This window comes from Coregonus lavaretus (genome assembly GCF_964263955.1).
Source record: "Coregonus lavaretus genome assembly, chromosome: 28".
NCBI classification, from domain to species: Eukaryota; Metazoa; Chordata; class Actinopteri; order Salmoniformes; family Salmonidae; genus Coregonus; species Coregonus lavaretus.
Genome location: NC_140015.1, coordinates 19826214 through 19844298, shown reverse-complemented (window position 1 = coordinate 19844298; position 18085 = coordinate 19826214). Strand labels below are relative to the sequence as shown.

At 44.4% G+C, this 18085-nt stretch overlaps 1 protein-coding gene across 1 annotated transcript in view; it reads left to right on the top strand.

Moving 5' to 3' along the window:
* Positions 1–15246: 15246 nt before the first annotated feature.
* Positions 15247–18085, top strand: part of LOC311104208 (phospholipid phosphatase-related protein type 5-like) — a gene marked incomplete at both ends in the record, with an annotated part of 49393 nt that continues 46554 nt past the window's right edge. Inside the window, one exon of the mRNA XM_084145940.1 lies at positions 15247–15321. Coding sequence (XP_084002066.1) covers positions 15247–15321 — 75 coding nt within the window. The remainder of the gene's footprint in view (positions 15322–18085) is intronic.

Here is an 18085-nt window from a genome sequence, read left to right as displayed (position 1 = left end):
ACTCAAATCCTGAGTGTCCCCCTGCTTAAGCCAGTACATGTCCAGGCCCGTCTGAAGTTTGCTAGAGTCCATTTGGATGATCCAGAAGAGTATTGGGAGAATGTCATATGGTCAGATGAAACCAAACTAGAACTTTTTGGTAAAAACTCAACTCGTCGTGTTTGGAGGACAAAGAATGCTGAGTTGCTTCCAAAGAACACCATACCTACTGTGAAGCATGGGGGTGGAAACATCATGCTTTGGGGCTGTTTTTCTGCAAAGGGACCAGGACGACTGATCCGTGTAAAGGAAAGAATGAATGGGGCCATGTATCGTGAGATTTTGAGTGAAAACCTCCTTCCATCAGCAAGGGCATTGAAGATGAAACGTGGCTGGGTCTTTCAGCATGACAATGATCCCAAACACACCGCCCGGGCAACGAAGGAGTGGCTTCGTAAGAAGCATTTCAAGGTCCTGGAGTGGCCTAGCCAGTCTCCAGATCTCAACCCCATAGAAAATCTTTGGAGGGAGTTGAAAGTCTGTGTTGCCCAGCTACAGCCCCAAAACATCACTGCTCTAGAGGAGATCTGCATGGAGGAATGGGCCAAAATACCAGCAACAGCGTGTGAAAACCTTGTGAAGACTTACAGAAAACGTTTGACCTGTGTCATTGCCAACAAAGGGTATATAACAAAGTATTGAGAAACTTTTGTTATTGACCAAATACTTATTTTCCACCATAATTTGCAAATACATTTATTTAAAATCCTACAATGTGATTTTCTGGATTTTTTTTCCTCATTTTGTCTGTCATAGTTGACGTGTACCTATGATGAAAATTACATGCCTCTCTCATCTTTTTAAGTGGGAGAACTTGCACAAGTGGTGGCTGACTAAATACTTTTTTCCCCCACTGTATGTGTGTATGCTTAGGCATGCACATGTGTCACATTTTCCCGTCTTTCTGCAGACGGATCTGCCTGAATGGCGGTTGTCCACGTAGGAAATGTGTTACGCCATTACATTGTTAAAGGAAATATGCAGTAATTTTTGCAATTAAATCAAAACCACTGGATTTGTACTGCTAGTTCAGTTCTCTGACTGCCCCTCAGACTGACTGCCCAATACTGCAGGATCATCACATTATTTATATTGCATGGATGCCCATCAAATGTAAGACTCTCACAAAATCAATCACCTAAATAATTCAAACTGGTCAGTATGCAGGTGTTATAGGCAGTAAAACCAGAGATACCGGAGGTGCTTACGTATTCACATACGTTCACATGTTTGTGCAAAGTGCATGCATGTGTAAATGTATGTGTACATCCCATAAAGTCCACCCATGTTGTGTCTGTCTTTTTGTGTCTCAGTGTGCAGCGTGGAGGCAGGATTACCATAGTAACCACACATCCACATCCCACACCTCCCACAGTGAGAAAACCCGGACCCCTCCACCTCCCTCTCTCCTTACCCCCCTCTATCCCTCCCTCCTCTCCTCCCCCTTCCTCTTCTGTCTGTATTGATCAGTCAGTAAGGCAGCTCGGCTATGTTCTCACCGGGCAGGGGAGGGGAGGGGAGGGGAGGGGAGGAGAGGATACCCATGGGACCGACATCCAATGTGCTGTAAACCATAACGGCCTAATAATGGCCAGATTCCTCATTTCCACAATGCCGTAGCCATATCTCATCCCCACTCTGACAACCCCACCGAGCCAGAACAGCAATGCACTGGAGGAGGGGTAGTGAGGGGGGAGCAGGGGGCTGGGGCTGGGGCTGGGGCTATAGAGCTGGGCAACTACCATTAGTACAGCCCTAGCCTCCACAAAATAGTCCCCTTTTATATTTTACCATTGACTACAATGGCTATGATTAAATCAAATAAAATGTTATTTGTCACATGCTTACAAGCCCTTCCTCACGATGCAGATTTTAAAAACAATAATAAAAAGAAAAAATTGTAACACAATTATGATAATTGTTTGTATACAGGCCATGCACAACTACAAATACAAGTAAAAACAGTCTTGCATTGCTTTATGCTTGCCCAGAGGGGTTACCCCCAGTGGTAGTGTTGCTTTATGCTGTAGGGTCAGATACTATACAGAGAGCACTGTGTGTTAGCTAATGTGGCTAATGCCTATCAGCCTCCCAGTGGTAATGCTGTATTAATGAAGGTGAGTGAGTCATTGTTGAGTTACTCGTGGTTGACCTGCTGATTCACCTCAGGGTGGAATGGGGAGCACTTAGAGGTCCTCTGCTCATATAAACACTCCCACTAAAACCTAGCCTAACCAGAAACCGTGGATAGATGGCAGCATTCGCGCAAAACTGAAAGCGCGAACCACCGCGTTTAACCATGGCAAGGTGACTGGGAATATGGCAGAATACAAACAGTGTAGCTACTCACTCCGCAAGGCAACTAAACTGGCAAAACATCAGTATAGAGAAAAAGTGGAGTCACAGTTCAACGGCTCAGACACGAGACGTATGTGGCAGGGTCTACAGACGATCACTGACTACAAAAGGAAAACCAGCCACATCGCCGACACCGACGTCTCGCTTCCAGACAAGCTAAACACCTTCTTCGCCCTCTTTGAGGATAACACAGTGCCACTGACGCGGCCCACTACCAAGGACTATGGCCTCTCCTTCTCCGTGGCCGAAGTGAGTAAGACATTTAAGCATGTTAACCCCCGCAGGGCTGCCGGCCCAGACGACATCCCTAGCCACGTCCTCAGAGCATGCACAGACCAGTTGGCTGGTGTTTTTATGGACATATTCAATCTCTCCCTTTCCCAGTCTGCTGTCCCCACATGCTTCAATATGGCCACCATTGTTCCTGTACCCAAGAAAGCAAAGGTAACTGAACTAAATGACTATCGCCCCGTAGCACTCACCTCTGTCATCATAAAGTGCTTTGAGAGACTAGTCAAGGATCATATCACCTATACCTTACCTGTCACTCTAGACCCACTTCAATTTGCTTACCCCCCCAATAGATCCACCGACGATGCAATCGCCATCACACTGCACACTGCCCTATCCCATCTGGACAATAGGAATACCAATGTAAGAATGCTGTTCATTGACTATAGCTCAGCATTCAACACCATGGTACTTCCTGACGGGCCGCCCCCCAGGTGGTGAAGGTAGGAAACAACATCTCCACTTCGCTGATCCTCAACACTGGGGCCCCACAAGGGTGCGTGCTCAGCCCCCTCCTGTACTCCCTGTTCACCCATGACTGCGTGGCCAAGCACGCCTCCAACTCAATCATCAAGTTTGCAGACGACACAACAGTAGTAGGCTTGATTACCAACAATGACGAGACAGCCTACAGGGAGGAGGTGAGGGCTCTGGGAGTGTGGTACCAGGAATATAACCTCTCATTCAACGTCAACAAAACAAAGGAGATGATTGTGGACTTCAGTAAACAGCAAAGGGTGCACCCCCCCTATCCACATCGACGGGACCGCAGTGGAGAAGGTGAAAAGCTTCAAGATCCTTAGCGTACACATCACTGACAAACTGAAATGGTCCACCCACGCAGACAGTGTGGTGAAGAAGGCGCAACAGAGCCTCTTCAACCTCAGGAGGCTGAATAAATGTGGCTTGGCACCTAAAACCCTCACAAACTTTTACAGATGCACAATTGAGAGCATCCTGTCGGGCTGTATCACTGCCTGGTACGGCAACTGCACCGCCCGCAACCGCAGGGCTCTCCAGAGGGTGGTGTGGTCTGCAGAACGCATTACCGGGGGCAAACTACCCGCCCTCCAGGACACCTACAGCACCCGATGTCACAAGAAGGCCAAAAATATCATCAAGGACATCAACCACCCGAGCCACTGCCTGTTCACCCCATTATCATTCAGAAGGCGAGGTCAGTACAGGTGCATCAAAGCTGGGACCGAGAGAATGAAAAACAGCTTCTATCTCAAGGCCATCAGACTGTTAAATAGCCATCACTAGCACATTAGAGGCTGCTGATGCCTATTGAAATCACTGGCCACTTTAAGAAATGGAACACCAGTCACTTTAATAATGTTTACATATCTTGCACTACTCATCTCATATGTACAGTTGAAGTCGGAAGTTTACATACACTTTAGCCAAATACATTTAAACTCAGTTTTTCACAATTCCTGACATTTAATCCTAGTAAAATTACCCTGCCTTAGGTCAGTTAGGATCACCACTTTTAAATGTCAGAATAATAGTATAGAGAATTATTTATTTCAGCTTTTATTTCTTTCATCACATTCCCAGTGGGTCAGAAGTTTACATACACTCAATTAGTATTTGGTAGCATTGCCTTTAAAGTGTTTAACTTGGGTAAAACGTTTCAGGTAGCCTTCCACAAGCTTCCCAAAATAAGTTGGGTGAATTTTGGCCCATTCCTGCTGACAGAGCTGGTGTAACTGAGTCAGGTTTGTAGGCCTCCTTGCTCGCACACGCTTTTTCAGTTCTGCCCACACATTTTCTATAGGATTGAGGTCAGGGCTTTGTGATGGCCACTCCAATACCTTCACTTTTTTGTCCTTAAGCCATTTTGCCACAGCTTTGGAAGTATGCTTGGGGTCATTGTCCATTTGGAAGACCCATTTGCGACCAAGCTTTAACTTCCTGACTGATGTCTTGAGATGTTGCTTCAATATATCCACATCATTTTCCTTCCTCATGATGCCATCTATTTTGTGAAGTGCACCAGTCCCTCCTGCAGCAAAGCACCCCCACAGCATGATGCTGCCACCCCGTGCTTCACGGTTGGGATGGTGTTCTTTGGCTTGCAAGCCATCCCCTTTTTCCTCCAAACATAACAATGGTCATTATGGCCAAACAGTTCTATTTTTGTTTCATCAGACCAGAGGACATTTCTCCAAAAAGTACGATCGTTGTCCCCATGTGCAATTGCATACAGTATTCTGGCTTTTTTTATGGTGGTTTTGGAGCAGTGGCTTCTTCTTTGCTGAGCGGCCTTTCAGGTTATGTCGCTAAAGGACTCGTTTTACTGTGGATATAGATACCTTTGTACCTGTATCCTCCAGCATCTTCACAAGGTCCTTTGCTGTTGTTCTGGAATTGATTTGCACTTTTCGCACCACAGTATGTTCATCTCTAGGAGACAAAATGTGTCTCCTTCCTGAGCGGTATGACGGCTGTGTGGTCCCATGGTGTTTATACTTGCGTACTATTGTTTGTACAGATGAACGTGGTACCTTCAGGTGTTTGGAAATTGCTCCGAAGGATGAACCAGACTTGCGTAAGTCTACAATCTTTTTTGGCTGATTTCTTTTAATTTTCCCATGATGTCAAGCAAAGAGGCACTGAGTTTGAAGGTACAGTGAGGGAAAAAAGTATTTGATCCCCTGCTGATTTTGTACATTTGCCCACTGACAAAGAAATGATCAGTCTATAATTTTTATGGTAGGTTTATTTGAACAGTGAGAGACAGAATAACAACAAAAAAATCCAGAAAAACACATGTCAAAAATGTTATAAATTGATTTGCATTCCACCATGGCCAAGACCAAAGAGCTCTCCAAGGATGTCAGGGACAAGATTGTAGACCTACACAAGGCTGGAAGGGGCTACAAGACCATCGCCAAGCAGCTTGGTGAGAAGGTGACAACAGTTGGTGCGATTATTCGCAAATGGAAGAAACACAAAATAACTGTCAATCTCCCTCGGCCTGGGGCTCCATGCAAGATCTCACCTCGTGGAGTTGCAATGATCATGAGAATGGTGAGGAATCAGCCCAGAACTACACGGGCGGATCTTGTCAATGATCTCAAGGCAGCTGGGACCATAGTCACCAAGAAAACAATTGGTAACACACTACGCCGTGAAGGACTGAAATCCTGCAGCACCCGCAAGGTCCTCCTGCTCAAGAAAGCACATATACAGGGCCGTCTGAAGTTTGCCAATGAACATCTGAATGATTCAGAGGAGAACTGGGTGAAAGTGTTGTGGTCAGATGAGACCAAAATCAAGCTCGCCGTGTTTGGAGGAGGAGGAATGCTGCCTATGACCCCAAGAACACCATCCCCACCGTCAAACATGGAGGTCGAAACATTAGGCTTTGGGGGTGTTTTTCTGCTAAGGGACGAAGGACGGGGCCATGTACCGTAAAGATCTTGGGTGAGAACCTCCTTCCCTCAGCCAGGGCATTGAAAATGGGTCGTGGATGGGTATTCCAGCATGACAATGACCCAAAACACACGGCCAAGGCATCAAAGGAGTGGCTCAAGAAGAAGCACATTAAGGTCCTGGAGTGGCCTAGCCAGTCTCCAGACTTTAATCCCATAGAAAATCTGTGGAGGGAGCTGAAGGTTTGAGTTGCCAAACGTCAGCCTCGAAACCTTAATGACTTGGAGAAGATCTGCAAAGAGGAGTGGGACAAAATCCCTCCTGAGATGTGTACAAACCTGGTGGCCAACTACAAGAAACGTCTGACCTCTGTGATTGCCAACAAGGGTTTTGCCACCAAGTACTAAGTCACGTTTTGCAGAGGGGTCAAATACTTATTTCCCTCATTAAAATGCAAATCAATTCATAAATTTTTGACATGCGTTTTTCTGGATTTGTTTGTTGTTTTTCTGTCTCTCACTGTTCAAATAAACCTACCATTAAAATTATAGACTGATCATGTTTTTGTCAGTGGGCAAACGTACAAAATCAGCAGGGGATCAAATACTTTTTTCCCTCACTGTAGGTCTTGAAATACATCCACAGGTACACCTTCAATTGACTCAAATGATGTCAATTAGCCTATCAGAAGCTTCTGAAGCCATGACATAATTTTCTGGAATTTTCCAAGCTGTTTAAAGGCACAGTCAACTTAGTGTATGTAAACTTCTGACCCACTGGAATTGTGATACAGTGAATTATAAGTGAAATAATTTTACTGTAAACAATTGTTGGAAAACTTGTGTCATGCACAAAGTTGATGTCCTGTCCGACTTGCCAAAACTATAGTTTGTTAACAAGAAATTTGTGGAGTGGTTGAAAAACAAGTTTTAATGACTCCAACCTAAGTGTATGTAAACTTCCGACTTCAACTGTATATACTGTATTCTATAATATTCTACTGTATCTTCAAATCAAATCAAATCAAATCAAATTTTATTGGTCACATGCGCCGAATACAACAGGTGCAGACATTACAGTGAAATGCTTACTTACAGCCCTTAACCAACAGTGCATTTATTTTAAACAAAAAAAAAGTAAGAATAAAACAACAACAAAAAAAGTGTTGAGAAAAAAAGAGCAGAAGTAAAATAAAGTGACAGTAGGGAGGCTATATATACAGGGGGGTACCGTTGCAGAGTCAATGTGCGGGGGCACCGGCTAGTTGAGGTAGTTGAGGTAATATGTACATGTGGGTAGAGTTAAAGTGACTATGCATAAATACTTAACAGATTAGCAGCAGCGTAAAAAGTCCGTGCAAATAGTCCGTGCAAATAGTCCGGGTAGCCATGATTAGCTGTTCAGGAGTCTTATGGCTTGGGGGTAGAAGCTGTTGAGAAGTCTTTTGGACCTAGACTTGGCACTCCGGTACCGCTTGCCGTGCGGTAGCAGAGAGAACAGTCTATTACTAGGGTGGCTGGAGTCTTTGACAATTTTGAGGGCCTTCCTCTGACACCGCCTGGTATAGAGGTCCTGGATGGCAGGAAGCTTTGCCCCAGTGATGTACTGGGCCGTACGCACTACCCTCTGTATCTTAGTCCTTGCCGCTCTGTCATTGCTTGTCCATATATGTATATATTCTTAAATTCCATTCCTTACTTAGATTTGTGTGTACTGGGTATATGTTGTGAAATTGTTAGATATTACTTGTTAGATATTACTGCACTGTCGGAGATAGACGCACAAGCATTTCGCTACACCCGCAATAACATCTGCTAAACACGTTTATGTGACAAATAACATTTGATTTGATTTGATTTGAACTAAAACTCATGAGCTTTTCTGGCCACAAGGCATTCAATGCTCCTCACTACCGTCCGATCAAAGATGTTTAAATATGCAGTGTGAAATGTTATTTAAAATGTGTATCAAAGCGCTACTGAGCATGTGTGAGAAGACAGAGTGAGAAGCTGGGGTTTTGAGACTAGATATAATTAATGTGATAAGCCTTGGCAAGTATTAAACCTGCACCAGCACTAGATCAATAGCCATGTATTCATTGGATTGTGTGCCCTCAGGCTGCAGCCCGATGCACAGAGGCACACCTGAGCTCTCTCCTTCCCTCCATCCCTCCCTCTCTCTCTCTCACACACACCATTCTGTTTGGGTTTTACATCCCCTCCTTCCCTCATTCACTGCGAGAGAGAGGGAGGACAGAGAGAGAGAGGGAGGACAGAGAGAGAGGGAGGACAGAGAGAGAGAGGGAGGGAAGGAAACAAGCTTTGAATACAAATGAGCTTCTCTCTAGTGGCACAGATACCACACATCCCCTCTCTCTCTCTTACTCACACATGGATACACAATCTTCCACACACACTCCCTCATGATCTGTATTGGAAGACAGCGCAGCACATGCGGTAATTCCCACCACTTAATTGATTAGCCCAGGCTGCTTATTTGAAGTGGCTAATTAGAGAGGGAGTGTGTCAAGTGTATGAGGAGGGCTGGGGAGTTGCTGGCGTGCTTTATCTCTGTGTGTGTGAGTGTGTCTGAGGAGCTTCGGTACCACGCTTCACTCTGGAGCAGGAGGAGGAGAGGACAGAGTGAGTAAGGACGGAGGAGAGAAGAAGAAGAGAAGAGATAGAGAGGCAGCTGGGTGGGTAGATTTTCACAGCGCTTTCCCTCATCTGACATGGCCTCCGCATAGGAATCTGGTGCCACGGCAACAGAGGAGCTAAGCAGCAACAAGGTGTCTAAGGTAAGAGGGAGGGGGTGATGGGTTTTCCTCTCCTCCGTCTGTTTTCCTCTCCTCCGTCTGCTTGGGTTGCAGTATGAGGAGCATTAGCATGTTAGCATTGCTTTGTATGTCTGTGGTTCAGATTGTGGTCTGATGCAGAGAGGCAGTGAGAGTGTATTTGGTGTTTATGTGGAGGTGAGGAGAGTGTTTCACCGTGGTATTCCCCAATGGGAAGCTCTAATAACCTAGCGTTCTGAAATCCTATTAGGGTTTTCCCCCTCCCTACCTACACCCCTTCACCGCCCTATTAATAGCGTGAAGTGGGATTGTCTCTCCGGCACGGGGGTGGGGTGTATTTTTATTACCGCATGTGAGTAAAGAAGTGTGTGTGCCTGGGGTGTAAATATGTGTGTGTGTGTGTGTGTGTGTGTGTGTGTGTGTGTTTATGCATTCTGCACACTGATGTCTGCAGCCTTGATTCAGCATGTTGTCTGGTTTGAGTGAAACATGTCTGTCAAGAGCAAGGCACACACACTCAACATACTACCATCCTACATGCTTACTACACACAGCTTGGAAATGCACCAAGACAACAGTACAGTGATTATAGGGACTTGGACTGATCTCTTTGAACGTGATTGGTTATAGGAGAGTATTCAGCAGCACAGGATAGCCACACACAGGGTGAAAGAAAGAAGCAGACAGTGCCATGTAAATGCTGCAATGCTCTGGTACAAACACATTGAATATACTACCTAGAAACTCTCTGAGTAGTACTGTGTCAGGGGGATGGCTACATTCAAGGATGAAAGGATCAACCAGACTGCCATATACAGTGCCTTCAGAAAGTATTCACACCCCTTGACATTCTCCACATTTTGTTGTGTTACAGCCTGAATTTAAAATGGATTACATTTAGATTTTTTTGTCACTGGCCTACACACAATACCCCATAATGTCGAAGTGGAAATATGTTTTTAGAAATACCTCATCTCTGTACCCCACATATACAAGTATCTGTAAGGTCCCTCAGTCGAGCAGTGAATTTAAAACACAGATTCAACCACAAAGACCAGGGAGGTTTTCTAATGCCTCACAAAGAAGGGCACCTATTGGTAGATGGATAAAACAAAACAAAAAAGCAGACATTGAATATCCCTTTGAGCACCGTGAAATTATTAGTTACACTTTGGATGGTGTATCAATACACCCAGTCACTACAAAGATACAGGCGTCCTTCCTAACTCAGTTGCTGGAGTGGAGGGAAACCGCTCAGGGATTTCACCATGAGGCCAATGGTGACTTTAAAACAGTTACAGAGTTTAAAGGCTGTGATAGGAGTAAACTGAGGATGGATCAACAAGATTGTAGCTACTCCACAATACTAACCTAAATGACAGAGTTAAAAGAAGCAAGCCTGTACAGAATACAAATATTCCAAAACATGCATCATGTTTGTAATAAGGCACTAAAGTAAAACTGCAAAAATTATGTAACATTCATTATGTTGAGAATACAAAGCGTTACGCTTGGGGCAAATCCAACACAAAAGATCACTGAGTACCACTCTTCATATTTTCAAGCATGGTGGTGGCTGCATCATGTTATGGGTATGCTTGTCATTGGCAAGGACTAGAGAGTTTTTTAAGTAATGTAATAGATCCCAGAGACAAATTCACCTTTCAGCTGGACAATAACATAAAACACAAGGCCAAATATACACTGGAGTTGCTTACCAAGACGACATTGAATGTACCTGAGTGGCCTGGTTACAGTTTGACTTAAATTGGCTTGAAAGTCTATGGCAAGACTTGAAAATGGCTGTCTAGCAATGATCAACAACCAACTTGACAGAACTTAGAATTTAAAAAAGAATAGTGTGAAAATATTGTGCAATCCAGGTGTGCAAAGCTCTTAGAGACTTACCCAGAAAGCCTCACAGCAATAATCACTGCCAAAGGCGATTCTAACATGTATTGACCCAGGGGTGTGAATACTTATGTAAATGAGATATTTCTGTATTTCATTTTCAGTACATTTGCTAAAATGTTTTCACTTTATCATTATGGGGTATTGTGTGTAGATGGATAAGAAAAATAAATAAATAATCAATTTTAAATTCAGGCTGTAACACAACAAAATGTGGAATAAGTCAAGGGGTATGAATACTTTCTGAAGGCACTGTATATTAAACTTTGCTCTTTTATGTTCATATAGAATATTACAATACACATCTGTGTAGATTAAATATATCTCTGTGCAGTTGTAGTACGTCTCAGTATGTGGTAGAAATAGCTGGACGTGAAGGCAGCCTTGATCCAGATTGTTGTGTCCAATTAGCCTTTGTGTCCCCGGGCGGTGTGTGTGTCTGTACATGTGCCTGTTCATGTGTGTGTCTGAGGGAGGAGAGTGGACATATGGTTTCCTGGGCTCCTCTCCTATGACTGTGGATTCAGAGCAGCAGGAGATTGTATAGTTCTCCTCCTCCTCCTATGTGTCAGCTAACTTTATCCTCTGCTGCCCAACTCACTTGTCTATTCATATTACCAACTTCATCCTCTTTCATTCAATTCACATGTCTTTTCTTCCTAACCCCCATCTCTCATTCTGTTTATTGGGTACATTCCACTGTTTTCCAACAATATTTTTGCCTCCTCCCTCTCTTCCATCAATTTCTCTCTCTGTTGTGTGTGTGTCTGTGGGCTGCAGTGTCTCAGTGATGACAGGCTGGCTGGGCTCTCTGATGGATGGCAAGCCAATAAGATCAGGACTCCTGCCTCCCTAATCAGATCAAATCCAGCTGGACACACACACAGCACATGCAAACACACACACATACTCACACTCACACTCGCACACACACACACACGCACACACGCATGCGCAGGCAGGCATATGCTAACAAACAACACTCTCTCCTATCTCTGGGTAAAATTGCCCCTGGTGTCCTACTTTTAGATTCCTCAACAAATCTCCCTCTCCTCCCTCTCCCTGCCCACCCATAAGGTTTCTACAAAATACTACATCTTGTCTATTCGGTATGTAGCACATATGAACACAAAGGCTTTCTCTTTGACAGACACTGTCCCATCTCAAACAGCAACACCTGTGTTCTGACCTGCTCTCATCCCTCCTCCTGACATCCTGATCCTAGGGACGTTAGATACCCAGTCGTCCACTCAGGCTGCATTACACTGTCCATCTGCTGCTGGGATCAGTAGAGCAGGATCACCAAAAAACCCTGGGTGATTTTCCCTTACCTGGGGCCTCAGCTTGTTCACAATGACAGCTACAAGATGTTTCCTGGCCGGCCACTCAGAGAGAGAGAGCGCATTCTAAAAGCAGCCCCGCTTCGCGTTGTTCTCTCTGCTGCTAAGTCTCATGAGCCCAGTCTCATGCCTTATTCATCCTCACAGCCTATTCTCTGACGTCCTGCCTGACTGACTGTCAGTGTGGGGGGAAACGGAAAAGCTTTCCAGCACACAACACTAATTTCCCCAGAATGGAGGTCAATCTGACAACGCTGAGGGAATGGGAACTCTCACAGATAAGATCCAAGTTATATGATCTCTTCAGGATGAGTTCTGTTCCGCTTCAGAGGTTGGATGGATACCTGGCCGTAAGAAGGGCCCTGAGTTTTACCTGACCACCTGACTAGCAATAGCCTATGACTAGGGCCTGGATTCTTTCCTGTAGTGAGGGAAAACCTCAGGTTCCAGCTCAGGAGACTCCTCACTAGCTGAGACTGGGCACCATGTCCAGTTTGCATTGTTCCTGTCTGTCCCTTAGCCTTGCCTTGAAGCGATAAGGCTAGATTGTTGTGTTCTTCCCCTCAAGCTAATTCTGCTGGGGATACAGTGTAAAACGTGTAGACATGACATTGAATAAGACATGCAGTGTCACGCCCTGGCTCTGGGGACTCTAGTATGTTGAGCCAGGGTGTGAGTTTTCATTTGTTTATGTTCTAGTTGTTGTAATTCTATGTTGGCCAGGGTGGCTCCCAATCAGAGACGGCTGTAGCTCGTTGTCTCTGATTGGGAGTCATACTTAGGTAGCCGCTAGGCATGCATTATTTGTGGTTTCTTGTTTTTATTTGGTTTGTTTATGTAACCAGAGACATCACGTTTTCGTCTGTTGTTTTGATCGTGTGATCATACTCTAATAAATATGTTCACCTTCAACGCTGTGCATTGATCCTCCTCCTTAGACGATCGTGACATGCAGACAGAGAGTTGTGCCTTGGTTGGAATATAATCTAATACAGTATAGATACCAACATAAATGTGATTATGAAAATGTCAAGAGCATATTTCTAATCTAAGACTACTTTGTAGCATGCATTGTTAAGATATGTTACTTCCATGTTGTGTTGTATATTGGCTGGATTTACAGTGAGGGAAAAAGGTATTTGATCCCCTGCTGATTTTGTACGTTTGCCCACTGACAAAGAAATTATCAGTCTATAATTTTTATGGTAGGTTTATTTGAACAGTGAGAGACAGAATAACAACAAAAAAATCCAGAAAAATGCATGTCAAAAATGTTATAAATTGATTTGCATTTTAATGAGGGAAATAAGTATTTGACCCCTCTGCAAAACATGACTTAGTACTTGGTGGCAAAAACCTTGTTGGCAATCACAGAGGTCAGACGTTTCTTGTAGTTGGCCACCAGGTTTGCACACATCTCAGCAGGGATTTTGTCCCACTCCTCTTTGCAGATCTTCTCCAAGTCATTAAGGTTTTGAGCCTGACGTTTGGCAACTCGAACCTTCAACTCCCTCCACAGATTTTCTATGCGTTTAAGGTCTGACTGGCTAGGCCACTCCAGGACCTTAATGTGCTTCTTCTTGAGCCACTCCTATGTTGCCTTGGCCGTGTGTTTTGGGTCATTGTCATGCTGGAATACCCATCCACGACCCATTTTCAATGCCCTGGCTGAGGGAAGGAGGTTCTCACCCAAGATTTGACAGTACATGGCCCCGTCCATCGTCCCTTTGATGCGGTGAAGTTGTCCTGTCCCCTTAGCAGAAAAACACCCCCAAAGCATAATGTTTCCATCTCCATGTTTGATAGTGGGGAGGTGTTCTTGGGGTCATAGGCAGCATTCCTCCTCCTCCAAACACGGGGAGTTGAGTTGATGCCAAAGAGCTCGATTTTGGTCTCATCTGACCACAACACGTTCACCCAGTTTTCCTCTGAATCATTCAGATGTTCATTGGCTAACTTCAGACGGGCATGTATATATGTGCTTTCTTGAGCAGGGGGACCTTGCGGGCGCTGCAGGATTTCAGTCCTTCACGGCGTGTTGTGTTACCAATTGTTTTCTTGGTGACTATGGTCCCAGCTGCCTTGAGATCATTGACAAGATCCTCCCGTGTAGTTCTGGCCTGATTCCTCACCGTTCTCATGATCATTGCAACTCCACGAGGTGAGATCTTGCATGGAGCCCCAGGCCGAGGGAGATTGACAGTCCTTTTGTGTTTCTTCCATTTGCAAATAATCACACCAACTGTTGTCACCTTCTCACCAAGCTGCTTGGCGATGGTCTTGTAGCCCATTCCAGCCTTGTGTAGGTCTACAATCTTGTCCCTGACATCCTTGGAGAGCTCTTTGGTCCATGGTGGAAAGTTTGGAATCTGATTGATTGATTGCTTCTGTGGACAGGTGTCTTTTATATAGGTAACAAACTGAGATTAGGAGCACTCCCTTTAAGAGTGTGCTCCTAATCTCAGCTCGTTACCCGTATAAAAGACACCTGGGAGCCAGAAATCTTTCTGATTGAGAGGGGGTCAAATACTTATTTCCCTCATTAAAATGCAAATCAATTTATAACATTTTTGACATGCGTTTTTCTGGATTGCTTTGTTGTTATTCTGTCTCTCACTGTTCAAATAAACCTACCATTAAAATTATAGACTGATCATTTCTTTGTCAGTGGGCAAACATACAAAATCAGCAGGGGATCAAATACTTTTTTCCCTCACTGTATGTTTATTCCAGCTCATAAAGGTTCCATTCAGTATAGTTGTATTCAGTGTTAAAGACACTGACGCATCAGGACTGAGGGAGAGGGTCAATACTGAACACTGATTGGCTTATTTTATACTATTTAGTTTTTTCTTTGTCTGTGTCGGGTGGGGGGGGTCTTTGCACTTTGTCTCATGGCCACAGAGGTAACATGTAAACAACATTGTTATTCTGTATAAGAACATCAAGACCCATTGATCCATCCAACGCTACTTTCTTGTCATAGGATGAAACTTAATCTTATACTTTGAACTTGGCCTCAAGCTGCCTTTAGATCAAGACAATTCTTACTGACCTAGGATTCTCTTTCCTTCGCAGGTGTGAGGAGAGATAGAGCTGGAGAGAGGGCAGGAGAGAGAGAACGAGAGAATGATGGCGGCGGAGGAGGAGAAGCCGGGTTTGAAGAGCAGCAGCTCCATCGTTCCCTGCTTCTTGTTTGTTGAGGTGAGTTGCCATGACTTCCTTTTCTGATTGGCTAAAATGACACTAGTGGGAGGAGCTGATGAGATACCCTCTGGCTCCTCAGGGGGTCCACTAGGGTCTCTTCATGCTGGCTGATGATATATCTTTATGGGGATTTTCCGTGTCCCTTAGACTTCCCCGTATTCAGTTTCTCACCCCCCTCCACTCCTCTCAGAGCTCAATGAGCTCCATTCATTCTACTACTTGACCTCAATTGACTGTTGTCTGCTGTCCAGCAGCCAAGGAACACCTCCTCATCTTGAGCTTCAGTGGTAAATGTGGTAAATATTTCACACCTCCTGTCAGCACAGCTCAACACACATCCACCACACTACCACTGTCTCTCTGTACCTCTGTCTCTCTGCCATGGCTGAGACTGAGTAACGTGGATATAGTGGATAAAGTGGGTATAAAATAGTTGTTCAGATGGAGCTTCCTGTCTTTCACACTGCTGTAGTATGTGATCTCTGCTTCCTGTTTATATGACAGTCTTGCACATAGCATCTGATCCATTGAAGTATTTAGTGATATCACAGCTAACTGTGTTTTGAATAGGTACTGTATGCTCTGCACACACAGACTCACATACAGACTACAGACACACACACACACACACACGCACACACACACACACACACACCCCCACACCCCCACACACACACACACACACCCACACACACACACACACACACGACAGGGTCCCTCACGTAGGCGTGTCCCGTATTGCTGTGGGAGCTACATGACTCAGAGGGTATTGAAGGTCTCTATGATGCTGCTAGATTATGGTGCACAATAAAATCACTCCCTTAGTCCACTGTGCCATCCCTCCCACATATTTCATGTGAGGTGGAATAGGTGATATTTGAGGTACAAGGTGTTCTGTGTCATGTGAAATATGGAGGTCTATATGTGAGGTGTAATGTGTGATGTATGACATGAAATAATATGTCAGGTGAAAAGTATTGTATGGGGATTGAAGTCATATATTATATTGGATGTAAGACCTTGTGGTATTCGGTTCAGTAGTAGTGATATGTGGGATTTGTGGAATCATAATGTGCAATATGTAAGGTAGCAGTGAGTGAGTGCAGAAGATGTGACAGTGTGGTCTGACTGAGACCCAACCATTTTTGCTCCCCTGTCCCTCTCCCCTGTCCCTCTCCCCATCCCCCTCCCCAGCGGTGTGTCACAGACAGTGATTTACACCTGCTCTTTTATTTAGACTCACACCTCATCAGCCCGTTCCAATGGAAACCAATCAGCTGGATTCATTTTCTCTCTATCACTCTCTCTTCTGCCTCCTTTCATCCTCTTATGCAGGCTACAGCCTCTCTCTTTCACATTCTCTCTTTTTCACATTCCCTCTCTCTCTCTCTCTCTCTCTCTCTCTCTCTCTCTCTCTCTCTCTCTATCTCTCTCTCTCTCTCTCTCTCTCTCTCTCTCTTCCTGAAAGTCATAGATATTTGTTTCTCCTTCCATCTCTTCTATCTGAATGTGAATTTCAACATCAATAGCGCTTATACGGCTCAGTTTCGCTCAGCACTGGGTTGATACAAAAGATGCATGGAAGTGCCATTGTCAGACCACAGACAAGCTTTTAGGAAATAATCCACTCTGTGTCTCAGTACTCAGGTGTAGCAGAGAACACAGCTTTGGGGTTGTAAAGGCCACTGATTAACATAAATAGTTATCCAGACCAATGGAGGAGGAAATACAAAGTCCCCCTCCATGCCCCTCTGATAGCTTTGGATGTGCTGCTATTGGAGAGCCGGTGTCATGTGATTGGGGTGTGTGGTGCGTCGTGTGACCTAATATTGATGTGTCTAGTAGATACAGGACCATAGGTGGTTGTTAATGTATGGGTTGTTACAGATTCAATTTATGAAGTGTGGGAATGTGTTTTGTATAATGGCTGCAGCTGTAATATGGAAGCGGGAATAACCTATCCTAATGGTTGAAAACATCCCCTTCAATGAACAAAAACTTTAACCATAAAAAAATTGTGAAATAATGTGCTCTACACACACTCTATTTTAACATCTAAAAGCAACGATAACTGATTTACTCTCAATGTTTCAAATGTTTTATTCTGACATGTGAAAATGACCCATTCTGTTATACATTATGTTCTTTCCCCTCTTATCGATAATGTCCCACTTTTCACAGCCACAGTTATGGACTGAATGGTTATGAGTCAGAATCATTGTGACGTTGGAGATTTCTGTGACTGCAGAGGTGTTTATGTCTTTGGCATGAGCAGTACTCATAATTGTGTTAGTGTGTGGGCATCATCTATCTCTCACCACATGCGGTGTGATGGATCATTCCCCTCGGCGTTCCATGCAAGGACTCTATACCCACCAGAGGGCACTGTTGATGTACTGTTAAGGCTTTCAGAGCTGCTTTTGGAAGCTCAGTTACACTGTTTGCTGCGGTTTTGGGTGTCTGACCAGAGTCCATTTGTCTTTATATTCTGCTAATGTTGTATTTAGCCAATGAAGCTTAGTTTTGTTGTGTTTATTTATTCACAGTAAGGAGAAGGAATGGTAATGATGACAATTTACTGTAATGAACATTTCACATCTGTCAATTTGAAAAGGAGTTGCCTTGATTTTCATATAATTTAAATTCATGTTCAGAAGAACGCACACGCGCGCACACACACACACACACACACACACACACACACACACACACACACACACACACACACACACACACACACACACACACACAGCCTCATTAA